Here is a 19,538-nt window from a genome sequence, read left to right on the forward strand (position 1 = left end):
CTCTACTAGCGCACTCTATCACCAATGTGGATTGCCACTTACACCGCGGTCGTACCACTGGCCGCTGCCTAGCCATCATTGCACGCCATTTCAGCTCAGGTAACAACAAAATGGCTTTCCTATATGAGGGGAGTAATCTGAGGGACCTTAGGTATGCAATATACACGCAATACGCTATTCTCCTCACAAAATCTTCACTCTGTTGAAATCTCTTCCTTTCATATTGTTGCTTTGTTGTTGTAACTTAGGCATCGGAGGGTCTCTGCCGAAAATTCTCCGACAAGCGGACTTCTTGCAGGCCATCCAGCAGAGGAATTCGACGTCCAATGCTTCAACCAACCTGCTTAGCCTGTCTCTAATCGACCTCAGGGTCATCCGAGCTGCATTCCTACCTCGGTCAGAATGCAGCGGCACTAAATTGGCACTCAAGGAAGGGCCCTGTCCCCAGTTACATCAACATCAATCGAAGGGAGAGACAACCAGCAAGAAGTCGCAAAGTACCTACAACGCATCGCATGTTTCACAACCTTCCAAGGGTCATTGCAGAGCTTTGAACCTGCTCCACCAAAGCATTCCACCGTGTCTGTAAACAATGATCAGTTCAACCTGCTCACTCAACAGTCCAGGGTCTGCAGCAGACAATAGTGCGGTCAACCCAACCGGAACCCGACTAGCAGAGTCCTCATTCTCAGTCACCGGCACACCATGTGCCCCAGGACAGTCACCGCTCTTAGGACCAAAATCCTAAGCGGTCGTATCAGAGTCGGCACACCCAATGGAGCGACCCCACCCGGAATAGGAGACAACGCCCCATTCCAACGAGGACTCCGTCAAGAGCCTCTTATCTATTCGTTCCCTGCAACCCTTCACAAGGCGGCTCAATTTTGGTTCTTCAGGCTTCGGCTCGAGTCTATCCACTCCTTCGGGCAGCTCACCTTCCTCTTCGCAACGCACTTCATCTCCAACCAAAGACGACGACGCGACTCAGATACGCTACTCAACATCAAGTAGAGGGAGAGGAAATCCTTTGGAGAATATGTCAGCTGGTTTAATACGGTAATGTTGGAGGTTCGCGACCTGAATCTGTCAATCGTGATATCTACAATAAAGAGCGGCTTGTGGCCATCGAGCTTTCTTTTTTCCTTGGAGAAGCATTTCTCCATCGGCTTCCCCAAAATGTTGGCACGAGCCAACAAATAAGTCAACGTTGAGGAAACCATGGCCTCCTGCCACGCATCTGCAAATGGGAGAGTCCCCAAATGAACCAAGAGGGGACGCGAGGAGCGAAGAGAGCCTAGGAGTGTCTCGTCTTGGCGCGAGAGGGGCCTGCGATGGCTCAAGAGCCCTCCTCGAAAGTTCGAGAGGTACACCCCTCTCACCACCTTGAGCACCTTAGTCCTAATGAAAATTGAAAGTCGAGGCTACCTACATCCCCCTCATCGGATGAAGGCTACAACATTCAACAGGGACAAGAAGAAGTACTACCATTGCCACTAGGACCACGGCCACGACACCGAGGAGTGTCTCCAGCTCAGAGACGAGATTGAGGCGCTCATCCGATGCGGGCGGTTGGGTCAGTACATCCATACTTGGCATGACTGAGAAGTGCTTGCTTCCTCCTCTAGTCCGCCACCCTGGAGTCGATCGACAATCATCCGACAACAGGTATCATCAACACCATCGCAGGTGGGCTTGCCGAGGCCCCCAAGTGCCTTAGATAGCTGAACTCCTCAAAAAAGATGACTATAGAGCCAAACTCCCAAAGATCAAACCCACTGAGATTTTCTTTAGTAGTCAACCCTTAGAAATGCATCGAGAAGTATACTTCCGAGATGAGAAAACCGAATCCACTTGATTTTCCTCCGATAGCCAAACCTAGAGATGCCTCCGAGAGCATACTTTAGAGACGAACGGAGGTGTCGACTTCCCAAAGGCCAAGACCACTCAGATTTCTCTGGTAGCCAAACTCAGAGATGCCTGCGGAAGCATACTTCGGAGACGAACGAAGGTGCCAACCTCCTAAAGATTGAGCCCATTTAGATTTTTTCTAGTAGCCAACCTCAAAGATACCTCGAGGAGCATATTCTCGAGATAGGAGAATCGGCCGCCACGTTAAAGACTTGGCGAGTCAAGCGACCTTAATTTTCAGGTCCATAATGACCCTCGAGTATAATCAAATCTCTCTCCCTATATATATATATATATATATATATATATATATATATATATATATATATATATATATATATATATATATATATATATATATATATATATATATATATATATATATTTATAAGACAGGTTTATTGGAAGAAGCTATTGCTCTCCTTCTACTCTCTATCCACCCAAACCAGCCAGCCCGAAGCCTAGCACTAGGTAAACCGAGCAAGTATTTGCATGATTGGAGCTTAATATAGTTAGGAGTTGAAGCAAGGATCGGTGATCTGTGGAATCAAACCCTCACTCCTTGTTTAGAGCGGCAGTGGCTCGAACCATCCGAATTAAAGTTCGGTAGCTAACAATAATTTTTATTATTTTTAATTATCCTTTTTAACTTTCTGTTCTAATCATACAAACAATTGCCAGCGCCTATGGGATTACTGTCATGAAATAAAACTTGGACCAAACCGTGATAAACAAATTCAGTAATTTGGTTGAAGTTCGAGTTCTACATGAAAGTGCTGCCAAATGTTGACGTGCAGAACTAATAAAACTTTCCAAGAAATGGACCACTGTTCCTTCGACCTTGATGGGAGGACTCAAATGGGTATAAAATTTTGTTGATGTGGGTCGTTGTACGGGCCTTTACAGTCTTTGCGTGCTGTAACCATGCATTTGTGGCCTGAAAAGGCTGATCACCGGGCACATGCCTTCACTAGCAGTTCGGTCAAATCACGCCAAGGCGATAGAGGAGAGGCCCTCGCTACGCTTACCATTTGCAAGCGACGACCAAGAGAGAAGAAAAGGAGAGAAGATATGATATCGTAGAACTAAACTGTACTATGTGAATGCCAATATATGCCATGTCGGAAGCATTCAAGATCTGTCAAGGTCTAGCTTCTGGGTGACTTTTTAACGTGATTGACCCTCTGGAAGAAAAAGAGCTTCCAACGCAAACTGTTGAAAGGAAAAAGAAGGTTATGACACCGTAGAATTGTAATATCTAAGTGCCAATGCGTGGCCGATGGAAGCATCTAAGTTGTATCAAATAGTAGCTACCTGTATTTTTTAACACCATAAACATAGCTTGCTCGCCTGGAAGCAGATCCTCCAACGCAAGCTGGTGCTTGCGAGCTGAGACTAATGGCTTGTTGGGCTGGCCCAAGTTCTGTGCAGGTGAGCTCTCCTTGAGCTAGACTTGGGTAGGGAATTGACATGGTTGTAGCCTTGGTGGAACTCCAAATCTAACTCAACTCCTGGATCAGTATTTGGGACAGGCCTGAGAAAGATTATACCCTACATCGTATGCACTAATATGGTCATGCGTCATGCCAATCATCGCATCTCTTTATATATATATATATATATATATATATATATATATGTATATGTATATGTATATGTATGTATAGGCTTTATTCGCTCGAGTAATTAGCCCACAGGAACGAGATGTGGTGATTGGGATGATTTTTCGCCCAGCCCAGCCCACGGGAACGAGACGGGCGACACGCTTAAGCTCAAGGTAAAACCTGGAAACATCGTCATACTTCCACTTCTACTCTGCAGAGTCAAACATTATTCAATGATACTCCTCCGAGCCACCAATATCCTGCTTCTACTCAGCTCTTTCTTCTCCTTGTTCTTTTTTTTGTTTGTTTGTTTCCCTTGAGTTGAAATATATCAGATTCCGAACTGCAATCCCTGAAACGCTCGGTTGTCACGGATCTTTCTCACGCTAGCTGAAACGTTGCCAACCAAACCTCAGTTTCAGAGTCCCAGCGCTGCTGACGAAGGTTTAAGAAATCGATCGACGATTGACTTGCAAAATAGTCAATTGGATGGGCCTTCTGTAGGAGCCACTCTTGCTGGAGCCCTGCTGATCCTACCGACTGTTAAAACGTTTCCTTTAGCAATTGTTAATTGATCAGTCAAATTTTTACGAATCTTCCGTGCACCGAGTGAAGCCTACATCGATCTTTCATCAACTGCCAAAACTTTGTTACCATAATCACTGCAGTAACTACAACAACACTGCAGTAAGTACAACAAAAGATGCATTTCAAGCAAAGATAGATTTGGTTTGTTATCACGGATCAGTGAATGGAAAGAAGGAAGAAGGCAGTTTCGGTGCATGTTATATCAACCAAAGAGAAGGTGTCTTGGATGGATGGTCCTTATTGAATGGCGGGCTGGTTGTAATTTCACTTGCAATTGCAGATCTACCCCCTCATCAATAACCCTGAGCAAGTAGATCCAGACCTGATCATGGACAAGTTTTATAGGTAGTGGTTATTGGGACCATCCTAGCAGTCAGTGGAAGGAAGTGGAAACGACAGAGATCTTCTTGCCTTCTTAAAAGTCAACAGTCAGTTTCTACGTCAACTACTTGCGTCTTCATCGACCATGGCGGGAAGCAATGGCCCTGGCCATCGGTGGGAAGCCAAGGATGAGCGCATGTTCTTCCATGACTGCTCTGTAAACGTGCGCCACTTCTATATTTTTTTTCCTGATCTTAAAAAGAAGCTGCTAAATGGGTACCTAACCAGCTTCATTCATATTGGCAACTGATGTTCTCGCTAAATTGCTTAGGTAGGTTGGGGCTCTAAGGCTCATTAATTGAAGGGATTGGTACTGTTACGGGGGAACTTAGCCACCATGCCCCACGTGACCGGCACGCGCGCCCAGGAAGACTACGGCAGCCCCTTGATCCAGCAATCCGACCCCGAGTCGGACATCTTCGGCTCCGCAGCCCGACCCCGAGTCGGCTGCCCCTTGATCCAGCAATCCGACCCCGAGTCGGACATTTTCGTCTCCGCAGCCCGACCCCGAGTCGGACATCTCTCGACAACGACAGGCTATTCCCCAGAGGCACGCCGCAGCCTCCTGCTCCACTACTCCCTGCAACGGTTGTATCTGGCGCTGCTCCACGATCCCCTGTAACAGCCGTACAAGGCGGAGCTCCACTACGCCCTGTCATGGCCGTACCCAGCGCTGCCCCACGACGCCCTGTAACGGCCGTGTCAGTGGCAGCTCCATCGTGCCCCACGATGACGAACCCCCCTGAAAGACCCGACCGGTCGCCTCGGCTTGCGCCAGCCTTGGCCGACCAACGAGCGGAATTTCCTGAGGCCTAACCCTCGGATGCCTGGCTTAGCGCCGGAAGAAGTTCCTGAGGCCTAACCCTCGGATGCCTGGCCTAGCGCCGGAAGAAGTTCCTGAGGCCTAACCCTCGGATGCCTGGCCTAGCGCCGGAAGAATTTCCTGAGGCCTAACCCTCGGATGCCTGGCCTAGCGCCGGAAGAATTTCCTGAGGCCTAACCCTCGGATGCCTGGCCTAGTGCCGGAAGAATTTCCTGAGGCCCAACCCTCGGATGCCTGGCTTAGCGCCGGAAGAATTTCCCGAGGCCTAACCCTCGGATGCCTGGCTTAGTGCCGGAAGAATTTCCTGAGGCCTAACCCTCGGATGCCCGGCTTAGCGCCGGAAGAAGTTCCTGAGGCCTAACCCTCGGATGCCTGGCTTAGTGCCGGAAGAATTCCCTGAGGCCTAACCCTCAGATACCTGGCCTAGCGCCAGAAGAATTTTAAGAGTCGGGAGTCAGTGAGACGCTACCAAGAGTTAAAAAGAAGAAGGACGAAAGTGAAATGAAGAAACTCTATCTGCATTAACTTTCATTGTTTCAGGGCCGAGACCCATACAACTTGGCAAAACGCCAACACACAAAGAAAAGAATAAAAATACAGAAGGTCAGCTTGGAGGAACCCCCGGGTCGGGAACGCCGGGCACGTCCGCAGGGGGTAGGGAGGCGGTTGGAGAACCAGCAGGCAATGGCGCCGGAGAGGAGTCTAGAAGAGAGATCCCACTCAGGTCAATTTCGGGGTACTTAGCCGACACCCTTGCCAGGCCTTCCTCGAAGCCTAAGATAAAGGAGTCGGACCCCGCGTCCGACATGTCACGGACGAACTCGTCAGACTGACGATAGGCCTGTACCGCCTCCGACATATCACGGGTGAACTCGGCGGACTGACGATAAGCCTGTACCGCCTGACGCCCGATTTCCGCACTCTTCTCGGCCAGCGCCGCCTCTGCCCGCTCCATAATCTGAGCTTTCGCCTCCAAGACCTTCGCCACAATCCGGTCGTCCGCCTCGGAGGAGACCCTCAGCAGATCAGCCTGAGCCTCCTTGTGCTTCGCCTCGGCAGCAATGCGAGCAGCCTCAGCCTCCTCCAGGCGCGAATGAAGCTCCTGGTCGCTCGCGCGGGACTTCTCCAAGGCCGACTCCAATTCGCCCAGCTTGGCTTCAAGAGACCGGGTTCGGTTGCGGGCGTTGTCGGCTGACCGCTGGGCCTTCTCCCACCTCTCCCGGTAGTCGGCAGCCTTCCGGGACTGCTTCTCGGCCCGCTCCTCCGCCTTCTTGATCTCGCCCTCGAGACCCGAGGCAACCTTGAGTTGCTCCTGAGCCTCCAACAGTTGCTTCTCGAGGGTGACGAAGCCGAGTGCCCGCTCTTCGGCCACCTGGAGCCTCATCTCGAGGTCCCTGGTCGTCCTCCCCGCCGCAGCCTGACCTCCCTCCTCTACTGCCTTCAGTTGGCTCTCGGCCCTCGCCAGAAGCCTCGCCTGTTCCTCGTAGCACTCCTCCAGGCGGATCATGTACTGGGCGAGCTAAGAGATAGGAAAAACGAGGGCGTCAGGCGGGGATCAACAGAGCCTATAAATGATGAAAGCGACCAAGAGAACACTCACCGACATGAGACAGACGCAGCTGGCAGCCCCAATGTCAGGGACCCTCATCTCCCGGACCTGCCTGCGGTCCTTCTCCAGCAGCACCGTCTCGATGAGGTTTCGGGCGCCGGCGAAAGTGAAGGCCGACCCCGACTTCTCCCCGGAGTCGGACGGTGGTTCTGCAGCCTTACCCTTACCCATCGCTTGGGGAAGAGTCATGCTGACCATGCTCGGGGCGGGGACCGCCCCTGGAATTGACAGGGTCCCGCTCGGCCGGGGCCTCGGCGCGTCCCTCCTCGTATCATCCGGAGCCGACCGAGTCGAAGGCTGGGCTGGGGACCGGTCACGTCCGACCCGTCCATCTCGGGCGCGCCCGGGTGATGCCTCCGGAAAAACGGTAGTCTCAGCATCGGAGGGCTGATACAGCGTCAACTGCCGGTCCGCGCCCGCGGCGTCCCCCTGATCGGTGGGTCCGGACCCGTCTGTCGGCGTCGAGGTCGCCTGCCGGCGGGACTTCTTCGCCGGTGGGGCCCCGCTCGGAGGAGCTCGTTTCTTCCTCCGGACTGCTTCCAGTAGGGACATCCTACCGACAGCCGTTGCCTTGTCCGACCGCATGACGTCGTCGATCTCTGCAAAAAGGACGAGGTGGTCGGAGGTTGAGAAACTGAAGGAAAGAACGAGACGAAAGAGGAGAAAAGAGCTAAAAAAGAAATGGTGGCGGGCTCACGGTCAGCGGGGACCGAGCTCAGACCGACGTTCACCAAGGTATCCTCGGAAATAAGGCGAGCCACCGGGGGGAGCCGGCCCTCGGCAACCAACCCCTTCAAGACGGCGACGCCATCGGATTCCTCCCTCGACAACCTCGATAGGCCAATCGGGGACTTCATCGGCGTCTCCCAGGTTGCCCTGATTCCCCAAGAGGGATCTGCGTCAACGAAAAAGAAGCGCCCCTTCCAGCCGTGAATGGAGGTAGGAGCCTCCTTGACGAGGCCGCACCCTCGCCGCGCCGCAAAGCACCACCACCCTTTGTCCTGGGGGTGGCCGCTCAGGCCGTAGCATTCCCAAAAGACATTCAGGGTGGCGGGAACCTCATGCATGCGGCAGAGAACCTGAAAGGCCGTCAGGGCGCGCCATGAGTTCGGCACCAGTTGCGTCGGCGCCACTCTTAAACCCCGAAGGACCTGAACGACTAAGTCCGAGGGGGGAAAGCGGAACCCGGCCTGAAGAATGCCCTCATTGATGGCAACCTTCCCTGGAGGAGGATGGGACATCCTCTCCTCAGGCCCCGGGAGCGTAACATTGCAGGCCTCGGGAAGGTGGTATCGAGCCACGAACCTATCTAGGTCTTCGGCGACCAGCTCCGACTTAATGCGTTCTGCTCTCACTTCGCCCATCCCTAATGGCCAGTGAATCTACGGTCAGGACGGGGTCAAGAAGGGGGAAAGGACCGGAACGACTGGAGTACACTAATACAAAAGGAGAAAGTATGGAGAGCCTTAAATTGAAGAATGGGGCAACTTACCGGAAGAGAAGGAAGAACGGCTCCGAGAGCATCAAAGGAGGAGCAAGCGAACAGTCCGACGGCAATGACGGCAGCGCAAAGGAGAAACTCGAAGATGTCTGTAAAGAGAAAGGCGGACGGAGGAGGGCCCCCGGTTAAATAGGCGGAAAGGTGGGTGACGCCTCGGTGACGCCAGAGGACGCCTGGCTGCCGAAGGGTCGCTCGCGCCCCAAAGGCGAATCGACGCCATTAAGGAAGGATGTCCGCCGAAATCCTCAGACTGCCAGGTCAGCAACAACCGCCATACGCCATAAAGAAGGCGGGGAGCTCGAAGCGCGCGCGCCTCTCCGAGGGATGGCGGCAATCTCGAAGCATCACTCCCTTCACCCGTTCCCCTTCTGGTTCCAGGCTCGGAAGTGGGGGGCTACTGTTACGGGAGAACTTAGCCACCATGCCCCACGTGACCGGCACGCGCGCCCAGGAAGACTACGGCAGCCCCTTGATCCAGCAATCCGACCCCGAGTCGGACATCTTCGGCTCCGCAGCCCGACCCCGAGTCGGCAGCCCCTTGATCCAGCAATCCGACCCCGAGTCGGACATCTTCGGCTCCGCAGCCCGACCCCGAGTCGGCTGCCCCTTGATCCAGCAATCCGACCCCGAGTCGGACATCTTTGTCTCCGCAGCCCGACCCCGAGTCGGACATCTCTCGACAACGACAGGCTATTCCCCAGAGGCACGCCGCAGCCTCCTGCTCCACTACTCCCTGCAACGGTTGTATCTGGCGCTGCTCCACGATCCCCTGTAACAGCCGTACAAGGCGGAGCTCCACTATGCCCTGTCATGGCCGTACCCAGCGCTGCCCCACGACGCCCTGTAACGGCCGTGTCAGTGGCAGCTCCATCGTGCCCCACGATGACGAACCCCCCTGAAAGACCCCCCAGCCTGGTATATATGCGGCTGGGAGGAGGAGGGGGGGGTAAGGAAGAACTTCCAGAGCATTCTCTTACTTGCTACTATTATCTCTCCTTCTCCTCCAATCTCCTCTGACTTGATCGTCGGAGGGCCCCCACTACCCCAGTGGTGGTGCGAGGCTTGCTTGCAGGTTTCCCGGTGGAAGGTGGAGCGCAATCAACACCAACCAAGGCAACTCAAACGGAACCCCGTTCACACCGCTGTGCCAATCGTTCTCGGTTTGGACCACCAGCAACAGGTACCAACCAAGATTTCTCTGGTATCAGATATCTTCTTTTTACTGATGATATACTTCTCTCTTGTGCTGGCAAATCTGAAAGTATTGTGGCCGCCGGGCAATTTTGCTTGCATTTGAAGGTGCTTCGGAGCTGAGAATCAACTTTCACAAGAGCTCCTTAATCTGCATGAACATTGATGAGGGAGAAGTACCAGGTTTGTATCCATGATGAATTGCAAGAAAGATTCTCTATTATTCACATACTTGGGTCTTCCGTTTTGTGACAACAAGAAGGTACCAAACAATGTTGGATGCTCTTGCTTGAAAAGATAACTTAAAATTGGCAACTTGGAGAAGCAAGCTGCCCTCTCCTCACTCTAATTAACTCAGTACTTACTACTTTACCTTCTTATTTTATGTTAGTATTTAAGCTTCCAAAATGGACGTTGAATAGAATTGATCAGATGCGATGGGCATTCTTATGGAAAGAAAGGTGCAAGGAGGAGCGGGAATCAAGAGCATTGACCCGATGAATCTTGCCTTGCTTGCTAAATGGGCTTGGAAGTATACGCTCAAGTTTTAGACCCCCATGGAAGCAAATTAGAAGTGCCTATTACCTAAGGAGAAGGCTTGGGATAAGAACTAAAAAATGCTATTGGAAGTTCTCTCCTATTTGGAAAGATGTTAGTAAGCATCTTGGTACCTTTTGGAATTGTTTATCCTTAAAATTGGGGAATAGATATAATATCTACTTCTTGGAGGACACCTGGGTTGGTCAAGTGCCACTTGCTTCTCTCTTTGGTGATCTTTTCTCCAAGGCCTCGAAGCCAAAATGTTTAGTAATCTCTCGGTGGTCCTGGAGGTTCATCAATTGGACTATTAAACTAAGAAGCCCATTGTTTAGGGTGCAAGTAGAGCAGTTGGATGCCCTTCTGGACATTCTTTCCCATGTCAGGCCATTGAAGGTTGCTGATGTTCCAATCCGGAAGCTCACTCAAAATGGTGTCTTTTAAGTTGATTCCAACTAAGTTCATTAATAATGGCAGTCTCATTAGGAAGCTGTTATCCCAAAAAAGGTCAAGGTATTTCTTTAGCTTGCCTTGCGTAACAAACTCCACAAAGGGAAATGGTCAAGAAAGTTTGGCAAGTCAAAGTTGTGTCCTGTGTGGCTAAGGGAGAAGTCTTTTTCTTATTTATTTATCAAATGCTCCTTTGCCTGTAGTTTGTGGAATGCCATCAAAATTCAAATAAGAATAATATGGTGGCCTTCAAACATGCATGATCTTAGGACTGGTTAGAGGCGAAAAAAATTTCAGTTTTCTATGCTGAAAGCGAGAGCCCAACATTGTGCAGCTCTACATTTAAAAATTTGGAAGAAAAAAAATGCAAGAATCTTCACCAAGAAGACCTCCTCTCTTCACGCAACTCTTCAAAAAACATTGCATACTTTCTACAATTGGCAGCACTTGTGTTCTAAGAAGAAAATAAATTATCATGCATGAGAGGCCATGGAACAACCTTACAACCTCGACGCACAATCCGGTAGGCTGAAGTTGCAAGCATCTTCTTGTAGCTTCTTTCTTTTGTATATAACCGTCTTCTTTACATAACCTCTTCTATTATTAATAAATAGAGGGAAGCTTCTTGCTTCCTCCACTTTCTTTTTGAAAGAAAAAACTTAGTTTAGTTGGCTCTTTTTATTTTTGAAAAATCTTTAAGACACACTTCTAATATTTAGTGCCAGCAAAATTTGATAGAAGGGGATTGGTATATAGCTTGAGAGAGTTGATGCCAACACCGTGCTTTAGTATTGAACTGTTAAATGAACGTTAATAGGTCCAAGGAACTCACAATATGTACTTAATAGATGACCCAAAACATTTTTTTAAGGGAACGACAGAGCTATAATCTCTCTCCTGCATTTCTGAGATGCATATCTAAATGCAAATGGATCTAATTTGATAGAAGTTTTCCTCACGAATGGCCTATATTTCAAGTCGAAGGCTAGCAGGTGAGCTTGCAGCTGATAGCATGCTTCATTTTCTCCTCTCTCTACATTTTTCCTAGGAAACTACTCCTTTTTTGCAACCAGGGAGGAAGAAAAAACTTCCATATTTTAACCAAACTTGAAATCATTGATCCCTTTAGTGGTGCACAACTGTTCGTGCAAGTAATTATATGGGCTGCTAGAATTAAATTGTTGGTGCAGCTTTATTTTATTGTGATGCAGAGGGTTATGTAACTCTTTCCCAATTTGTTCTATACCTGGATCTCATAAAAAAAAATGGCAAATTGGGCTTAAAATGGCACACTACATAGTTCTTACAAACAGATACGAACTCTATCTACGAAGAATGTCCACAACGTATCCGTTCATGCTGCATTCCTCTCAGATTTCCACTTGTGAGAGGAATCAAGCATCCATTGAGAGAAACCCATAATTTCTAACCGAAGCAGAATGCTTTACCGGATTACTACAAATGATCGGATAATCCACGGAACAGAGTTGAGACAATCTATAACTAGCTCAAGGTTAAGATGGAGCTCCCAATGCTCTCCGAAACAAGATTTTCATACCAGTATATAACAACTGAAGGAACTACAATTAAATGCCTGATTATCTACAGAACATGTATAATATCACAGTATTCGTTTCATCTTTTTCCTGCTAACTTCCCCTTACCCAAAGGTATAAATGAAAGAATTTCTTTTTTTTTTTTGAATGAACTTAACCGACAGCGACAGCCATGCAACAAAGGAAAACTAAAGCTTCAGGCTATATCGCGTGTACCGAAATGGGCACTGGCACTGAGACTGAAACCTCTCCACTACCAAAACTCGAACTCCGCCTCAATGAGTCGTTGGTCATCGCAGATGTGCGATCGATAGCCCATCCACTTCCCAGGGCCATCGCTGCTGGTGACGCGCACCTTTGGCAAATCTTTGCGAGCAGGGCCGCTTTTCTTCTCGCCCTCTTCGTCCCCGTGAACAAGATGGTGTGAAGCAACGCACCCAACGATGGCATCCTCGCCACCCTCTGAGTCAAGACGAAGCCACCGCGCTGGCACAGCTCCTGCAGTGCCGCAACCGCATTCTCCTTCCCCTTTGCAGTTCCCATCCTCATCAGCCCCAGTAGGCTATTGATCGCAGCCTCTTCGCTCCCGACCACCTCTGCTACAATTGGCTGCTTCAGGAGCAAGGCCAGCGCACCTGCTGCCTCCTCAGCCACCCCTTCATCTTCCACTGCTCCCACCAATGCTGAGACTGCCCCCATATCCATCATCCGGACCCAGCTTTCCGGGTGAGTCGAGAGATTGAACAGCGCCATCACAGCATCCTTCCTCCCTCTCGGTCTCCCATCGGTCAGCATGCGCGCCAATGCCTCCACTGCACCTGGCTCGTCCAGGATTGTTTTCTTGTGTTCGTGCACCGCGGACAGGCTGAACAACGTGGCTGCTGCATTCTCCCTCGCCTCCGTAGTCCACCCTTGTCTCAAGACGCTAACAATCAACCTCAAACACCCTTCTTCGTCCATAATTCGGCTCTTGTTAACGTCATGAATCGATAAGTTCAATATGGCAGTCACTGCATTCTCCTGAGCAACTGGATTCCACGTACAGAGAAGCTTGGAGAGGAGCGGGATCGCCCCTGTCTCCGCGATGAAAGCCCGGTTCTCCCTCCCAGTCTTCGCCAGCAACCGAAGCTCGCGGACGGAGACGGTCCTCTCATCCTCCGACCCAGTCGACAGCTGCCGAACCAAAATTGTAGCCGTCGCCCGGTTGGCTTCCACCGCGGCCTTGCTGGAACACGCGGTGGCGATGCTCTCGGCGGAAGCTTCGGCGCTCTCCGGAGTGTCATAAGGTATTCCATGAGCACTACACCACTGAGAAATTAGGGTTCGAAGGGCGCGATTGGGCACGAGAAGGTTGTGGGCGAGCATCAGGCCAGAATTAGGGCAGGTGTAGTGGCCTTCATCGATCCATTGCGTGATCGAGGCACGGTCATATGTCTGACCGGTGGAGGTGATCACCGGGTCCCTCATCAAATCAAGTGAAATCGGGCAGCAGAAGTCCTTGGGAATGGTGAAAGAGGAATCCAAACTCCCCTGGCTGGGCAATCCCTTGCTCAATTTCCTTGCTTGATTGCTGCATCTCTCGACGTCAATCTCTTGAAATCCAAAGAGCAAGAACCTACAATACCTAGTGAGGGCCACGACCCCGCCGAGAATGGCGAAATCGGCATCTTCCTCCTGGTTATAAATCTGTTCTTCCAAGAATTCAATCTCGGTCCGGCAATCCGTGGCATCTCGAATTCCCAGCTGATCGACAAAAGCCGCCCGCAGCTCCTCCGCGTCCGGAGCCTCGCCCTGCTCGAATTCATTGAGGAAAGAGAAGAGCTTGCGGCGGAGATCCTCGTCCTGCGGATGGACATAGAGCTTGGACCTCCTGGTCTGCCTCTGGAGCAGCTCGATCTGCTCCCGGACGTCGGCGGAGAGATGGAGAGCATCGAGGGGGAGGACGTCGAGGAGCGTGGCCATTTCTTGGTTGAGGTCATGAAAATTGCCGGAGATCTGGGGGTTCCTGAGAAGGAGCCAGAGCCGGCTGGACTGCGAGCAATACTCGAGGAGGAGCTTGGCCCGAAAGACCAGGATGTAGAGCTCTCTAAAGCAAAGGATAGCGGAGCGAGGGAAAGGAGGAGGAGGACGAGGAGGGGAGGAAGAAGAGGATAGCGAATCTTTCAGGAATTCTAAGAGGCAAAGGAGGATCTTGACCTTCCGGACGAGGGATCTGGAGTTCCGTCGCTGGAATTGGGCATGGGGGCTGTAATGGGAGGTGACAAGTTCGCGGGCGAGGCTGGCGAGGATGTGGATGAGAGCGAGGTCGGAGAAGTCCGCCGGCGCGAAGAACGCCCCTGCGACCGGCAATCTCCTCCGCCGGATGGAGAGGAAGGCGAGCGCGGAGGACATCTCGTCGACCGCCATAGGGTTTCGCCTTTGCTCCAAAATCGAAACCCCAGAATCAAAATCAAAATATCCCCCTCTTCCTATTCTTCTTGATTTAAGGGAATGGAATGGGATTGCAGTGCGGGGATTGACTTGGTTCTTCACAAAACGTGACGGGGACAGGGAGGATGCCGGCAAGGAGATTCTAAATCGAGGAAGGTGATCCTCTGGACTGCGGGATTATTAGATTCGGCAGAAGGAGACGAGGATTGATTTGAGAAGATACAGGGACGTAGTTGGATGGCTCTTAAAATCGCGGAAGGGGGGGTTTCCGCGTTCGTTGAGTGGAAATTTCGGACGCCTGCCTGCCTTTAGAAGCAAAAGCCGACACCGGTTTTGACGCCCACAACCAGGCGGCCACGGGCCCCACCACCACGGAAAGGGTAGAGTGGGAAACAAGCGTGTTCTTTTCCCGGAATGACTCAGCGTACTGCAGTGCCTGGTGGCATTAGCTGGGGGTATTCTGGTCATTTCATCTCCATTGGTCGGCGTACAGCGAGAGGTGGGGAGAGGCGTGGGAACGGGCAATTGGGCCAAAGTCAACGTTGGCGTTTCAGACACGACAGGAGGGAAAAAAAAAAAGGAACTCTCTGGCGTGCCGTTCCAAATAAAAATTTACTCCTATTTATTAGTGGGCTAATGGATTCGGTGAACGTACCATCCCACGGCGGTGAAAGAGGACGGAAAGGTGAGCGATTACTTACCGCAGTCAAAAGTGAAAACAAAAAAAAAAAAAAGAAGAAAAAAATGGAATGGTTTTTGTTTTATTTTTTTCGTAAAAATAACACGCATGGCAATGCTCGCGACAGCGACCTTACTTGTTTGACGGAAGAACGAAACACTGGATGGAATGATCACGGTCAGAGAAGAAAAGGCGCCAAGATTGGAAAAACCAAGCATGGGTTCAAGAAAGAGGCAAGAAGCCTCCCTGGCTCCCTCACCGCCACGGAACCGCCAAAGAAATTTACCGGACTACAACTCTTTTTTTTATTTTTTTTTTCTCCGCGCATGTAGGCTACAGTAAAAATGAAAAATAATAATAATAATAAAAAAGCTGTTGAAGGGCATCATTTTATTTCCCACTCATCTACACTGTATTGTACTGCTACCCAATTACCATACAGGATGGGATAATAGTATACTTTAAAATTAACCATCATAATAGCAGCTGTAATAATTTTAGAAGCCTCCGGGAGAAATAGAATTTAAAGTGATAATTCTCATTCAGCTGTTGATCTATTCAAGGAGCGTAATTCAATGAAAATAGAGATCGCCATTTGACAATTGTTGTTGTAGTATTGTCAATTTTTATTTGTTATTCTCGGGGACAATGGCTATTATTAGAGTAGTCTTTACTTATTTTCAGATTAATTCAATTAAGGGATAAATTCAGAAAAGAAGTTATTACTTTTATGATAAAAGAGAAAAAAACAGCTTTCAAGGGAATGATATTTGAGGATATCAATATAATTGGAACTTCACATGGGAAGAACGTACTCTGGCGAAAATAGGAAGGAGGAAATTGCATGAGGGGAAAAAAATCTAGAACGTATCAGTTAGTTAACTACTACTTACCCACTATGAAAAGTTATACTTATTTGAAATTTTATCACATTTATAGAATATCTTTATTTGAAATGTATTATGATATTTCATATTTTCATAATTTTTTTAAAACTTTAAGGTACGTTTGACTAGGGTAGAGTGGGGCTTTGGAATAGAGACAAAAATGAGTGATTCCCCATCTGGCTGGAGGGAGTCCTATTTCTGCCCCCATTTTCAAGAAGGGGGAAGAATGGGAATACTCTAATACCCCAAAATTCAATCCCAGCTTTTCTCCCAAAATTTAATCTCATTCCGCTAGATTTACATAAAAAAATAATTTTCTAAAAATACCTTTCTATTTAAGTAATTTTTTGAAAAATACCTCAACCGGCTAATCTAACTATGATTTTAATTCCGATTCCAATTACGAACCAAACACGTCGAGGAATACTATTCTGATTCTGGTTCTAATCTATTTTGATTCCGATTCTGAATCTGATCGTGAATTAAACGCATCCTTATTTTATTCTTTTTAATATTTTCAAAGCCTTCTTATTTAAAATATTAAAAATATTAATAACATCAACAATTCGTATATTTGTACATGATTTTTCTTATAAGCTCTTTTTAAAATAAAAAATCTTAATGCTTTTATATTATATATCTTATTTAATATATTTTTAATATAAATTTGATGAATTAGTGTACGAGATCCTTGGTGAAATCGATCTCCATCTTGATAGCATATTTTATTCCCATCCTTTGTGGTTGTATTGTTTATATTAGGTCTCATAATTAAACTCTACTCAGAATCTGATATATATATATATATATATATATATATATATATATATATATATATATATATATATATATATATATATATATATATATATATATATATATATATATATAGCCACACACACATAACCCGGTAATATCAAACTAATATATTTGGGTAAAGAAAATATTAATATAATTAATATCCAACTTGTATCCATGTCGATTTAAAACAAATATGGATATGCTTAATATCTGATATATATCTATATTCATTTAAAACAAATATAAATAGCAATTTTGATAACCATTGAATATTCATTTTTGTGTTCACTCACATTAGACTAACGTATTTGGATAAAAAATATTAATATAATTAATATCCAACTTGTATCCATATCTATTTACAAAAATATGGATACTAATTTTGATAACTACTTAATATTCATATTTGTGTTGCTGAAAAGATATAAATACAAACATGAATGTACCAATATCTTATTCATTTTCAAGCATGTTCACAATTCTTGGTTTAATTAGTTGCAATTAAACAAGCAGGCTTTGGCTATTTTTCATGTACCTTTTACACTTGTATGTAATTGTAACCTACATTATAATACTTTATCACTAAACAATCTATTTAATTTATATTAACTACTATTATTCTATGCATTTTTAATTCTATTTTGTAAATAAAATTTAAAGAAAAAATTACAAAAAAATTCATGATTAATACCTTTCCACAAGAAAAGGTATATCCGGCGACGTCATTTTTATTTATGTCCTCTCTATCTTGGAAGACAACAGAATTCGGGCAAAAGAAGGTAGTGCTCGCATGTAGACTCGTGTGATTCTAAATTTGGAAACGACTAGGCTTATTCTCGGGCGAAAACCTCATGATATTTTATGGCAGCAAACCTCCCTTTTCTTCCTAACTAATCTCCACCACTGTCACTGCCTCCTCTGCTCCAACCTCTATTTCGCTCCTCTGGCGACCATCACCACCCGCCCATCCAAGAGTCTTCAGCTCCATCTCGACCCCTCTCCAACGAGTAGAGCCATCTCTAACCTTAAGCTTTTACTAAGGCCCCATATAGGAGAGTTTTTGGAGGGCCAAAAAATACTTTCTCACCCTCCCAAAGTATTTTTGGATGAAAAAGGATGTTTGGTAAAAATTTTGAAAAACTGTTTCAACTTTTCCAGAAAACTAAATAAATAAATATATTTTATTATAAATAAGATAATATTATATTATATTATATTATATTTATAATCTAATATAATAATAAATATATAAAAATATTATAATTATTAGTATAAATTAATTTTTTACCCTTCTAATGACCATTTATCTTTCAAACAATTTTTTAGCTAGATGATAAAATTAGTTACATAATTATTAATATTTTTATTTATTTATTTATTTATTTAGATCATATTATTTGCCACTCACTCATCATTTTATTTATTAATTATTTTATTTCATTAAAATATTTTTATTTATTATTTATTTATTTATTTATTTATTCGTTCATTAATTTATATATTTATTTATGAATTTATTTTTTATTTTATTTTATTTTTTTCTTTCCTTTTCGTTTTTTTTCTTCTCTTTTTTTTTTCTTTCCTTTTCTTCTTTTTCTTTTCTTCTTTTTCTTTTTTTCTTTTTCTTTTTTGTTCTCTTCTTCTCCTCCCTTCCTCTCTTCCCTTATTTATTTATTTTTCTTTTTCTTTCCTTTTCTTTTTTTTTTCTTTTTTTTTTTTTCTTTTTCCTTTTTTTTTCTTCTCTTTTTTTCTTTCCTTTTCTACTTCTTTTTTTCATTTCTTTTTCTTTTCTTTTTTCTCCTCTTCTTCTCCTTCCTTCCTCTCTTCCGTTCTTCTCCTTTCTTATCCTCCCGCGAGGCCGGCGGCGCCGGAAAGGGGCCAGGCCACGGTGGCCATGGGAGGGGGCCTAGCCGCGACGGTTGCGGGAGGGGGCCCGGCCGTGGCCACGGCTCGCCATGGCCAGCGGCTGGCCGTGGCACAGGGAAGCCCCATGGCTGGCCGCCCTGGGGGCTTCGCTGCCACTCGCCTCCCCGGTCCTGCGGTTGGGATGCCGTGGTTCCGTAGTTGGGACGCCATTGTCCCAGGGCAGCCAGCAAAAAAAAAAAAAAAAAAGGAGACGGGCGGCGGCGTTGAGAAGAAGGAGATAGAGAGGGAGAGAGAGGGAAGGGTGAGGGAGAGGAAAAGGCATGGGATGGAGGGTTCTAGGAGGAAAAATGGACTTTTAAATAAGAGTATTTTGATAAAAAAAAAAAACTTTTCGATAAAACTGAAAACAGCTTTCTGGGGAGCTTCTTCCGGAAAGCTATTTTCAACTTTCTCGGAAGCTGTAATAGCTTTTCGAAATTTTTACCAAACATTTTTTTTTATCCAAAAGTACTTTTGGAAGACGAGAAAAAGTTTTTTGGCCCTCCAAAAGCTCCTTCAAACAGGGCGAAATCGGCAACATTGCCAGAGTAAAATAACATATGGATTCTCAAACTAACTTATTTATTAGCTCCTAAGTTCCAAGCTTCTTGCGTTGGCGACTTCAGTTTATATAGAGGTGTTACTATTATTAGATGTCTGAAAAACTACTTACAGATCCTTAATTGAA

The 19,538-nt window shown here is 46.8% G+C and overlaps 2 protein-coding genes across 2 annotated transcripts; both read right to left on the reverse strand.

The window, feature by feature from the left end:
* Nucleotides 1–5,805: 5,805 nt before the first annotated feature.
* Nucleotides 5,806–7,200, reverse strand: LOC149753557 (uncharacterized). The gene is made up of 2 exons (XM_089930951.1): nucleotides 6,905–7,200; nucleotides 5,806–6,823 (listed from the first exon to the last, which is right to left on the reverse strand). Exons 1-2 carry the CDS (start codon nucleotides 7,109–7,111, stop codon nucleotides 5,909–5,911), a joined length of 1,122 nt encoding a protein of 373 aa, XP_089787077.1. The 5' UTR covers nucleotides 7,112–7,200; the 3' UTR covers nucleotides 5,806–5,908.
* A 4,906-nt stretch (nucleotides 7,201–12,106) lies between these two features.
* LOC103707357 (U-box domain-containing protein 17-like) lies at nucleotides 12,107–14,889 on the reverse strand. The gene has a single exon (XM_008791806.6). The coding sequence runs from the start codon at nucleotides 14,552–14,554 to the stop codon at nucleotides 12,350–12,352; it is 2,205 nt and encodes a 734-aa protein (XP_008790028.2). The 5' UTR covers nucleotides 14,555–14,889; the 3' UTR covers nucleotides 12,107–12,349.
* Nucleotides 14,890–19,538: the final 4,649 nt, after the last annotated feature.

This window comes from Phoenix dactylifera, chromosome 5 (genome assembly GCF_051530095.1).
Source record: "Phoenix dactylifera cultivar Ajwa chromosome 5, Ajwa_hap1_PhDact_Kaust_v1.1, whole genome shotgun sequence".
Taxonomy (NCBI): domain Eukaryota; kingdom Viridiplantae; phylum Streptophyta; class Magnoliopsida; order Arecales; family Arecaceae; genus Phoenix; species Phoenix dactylifera.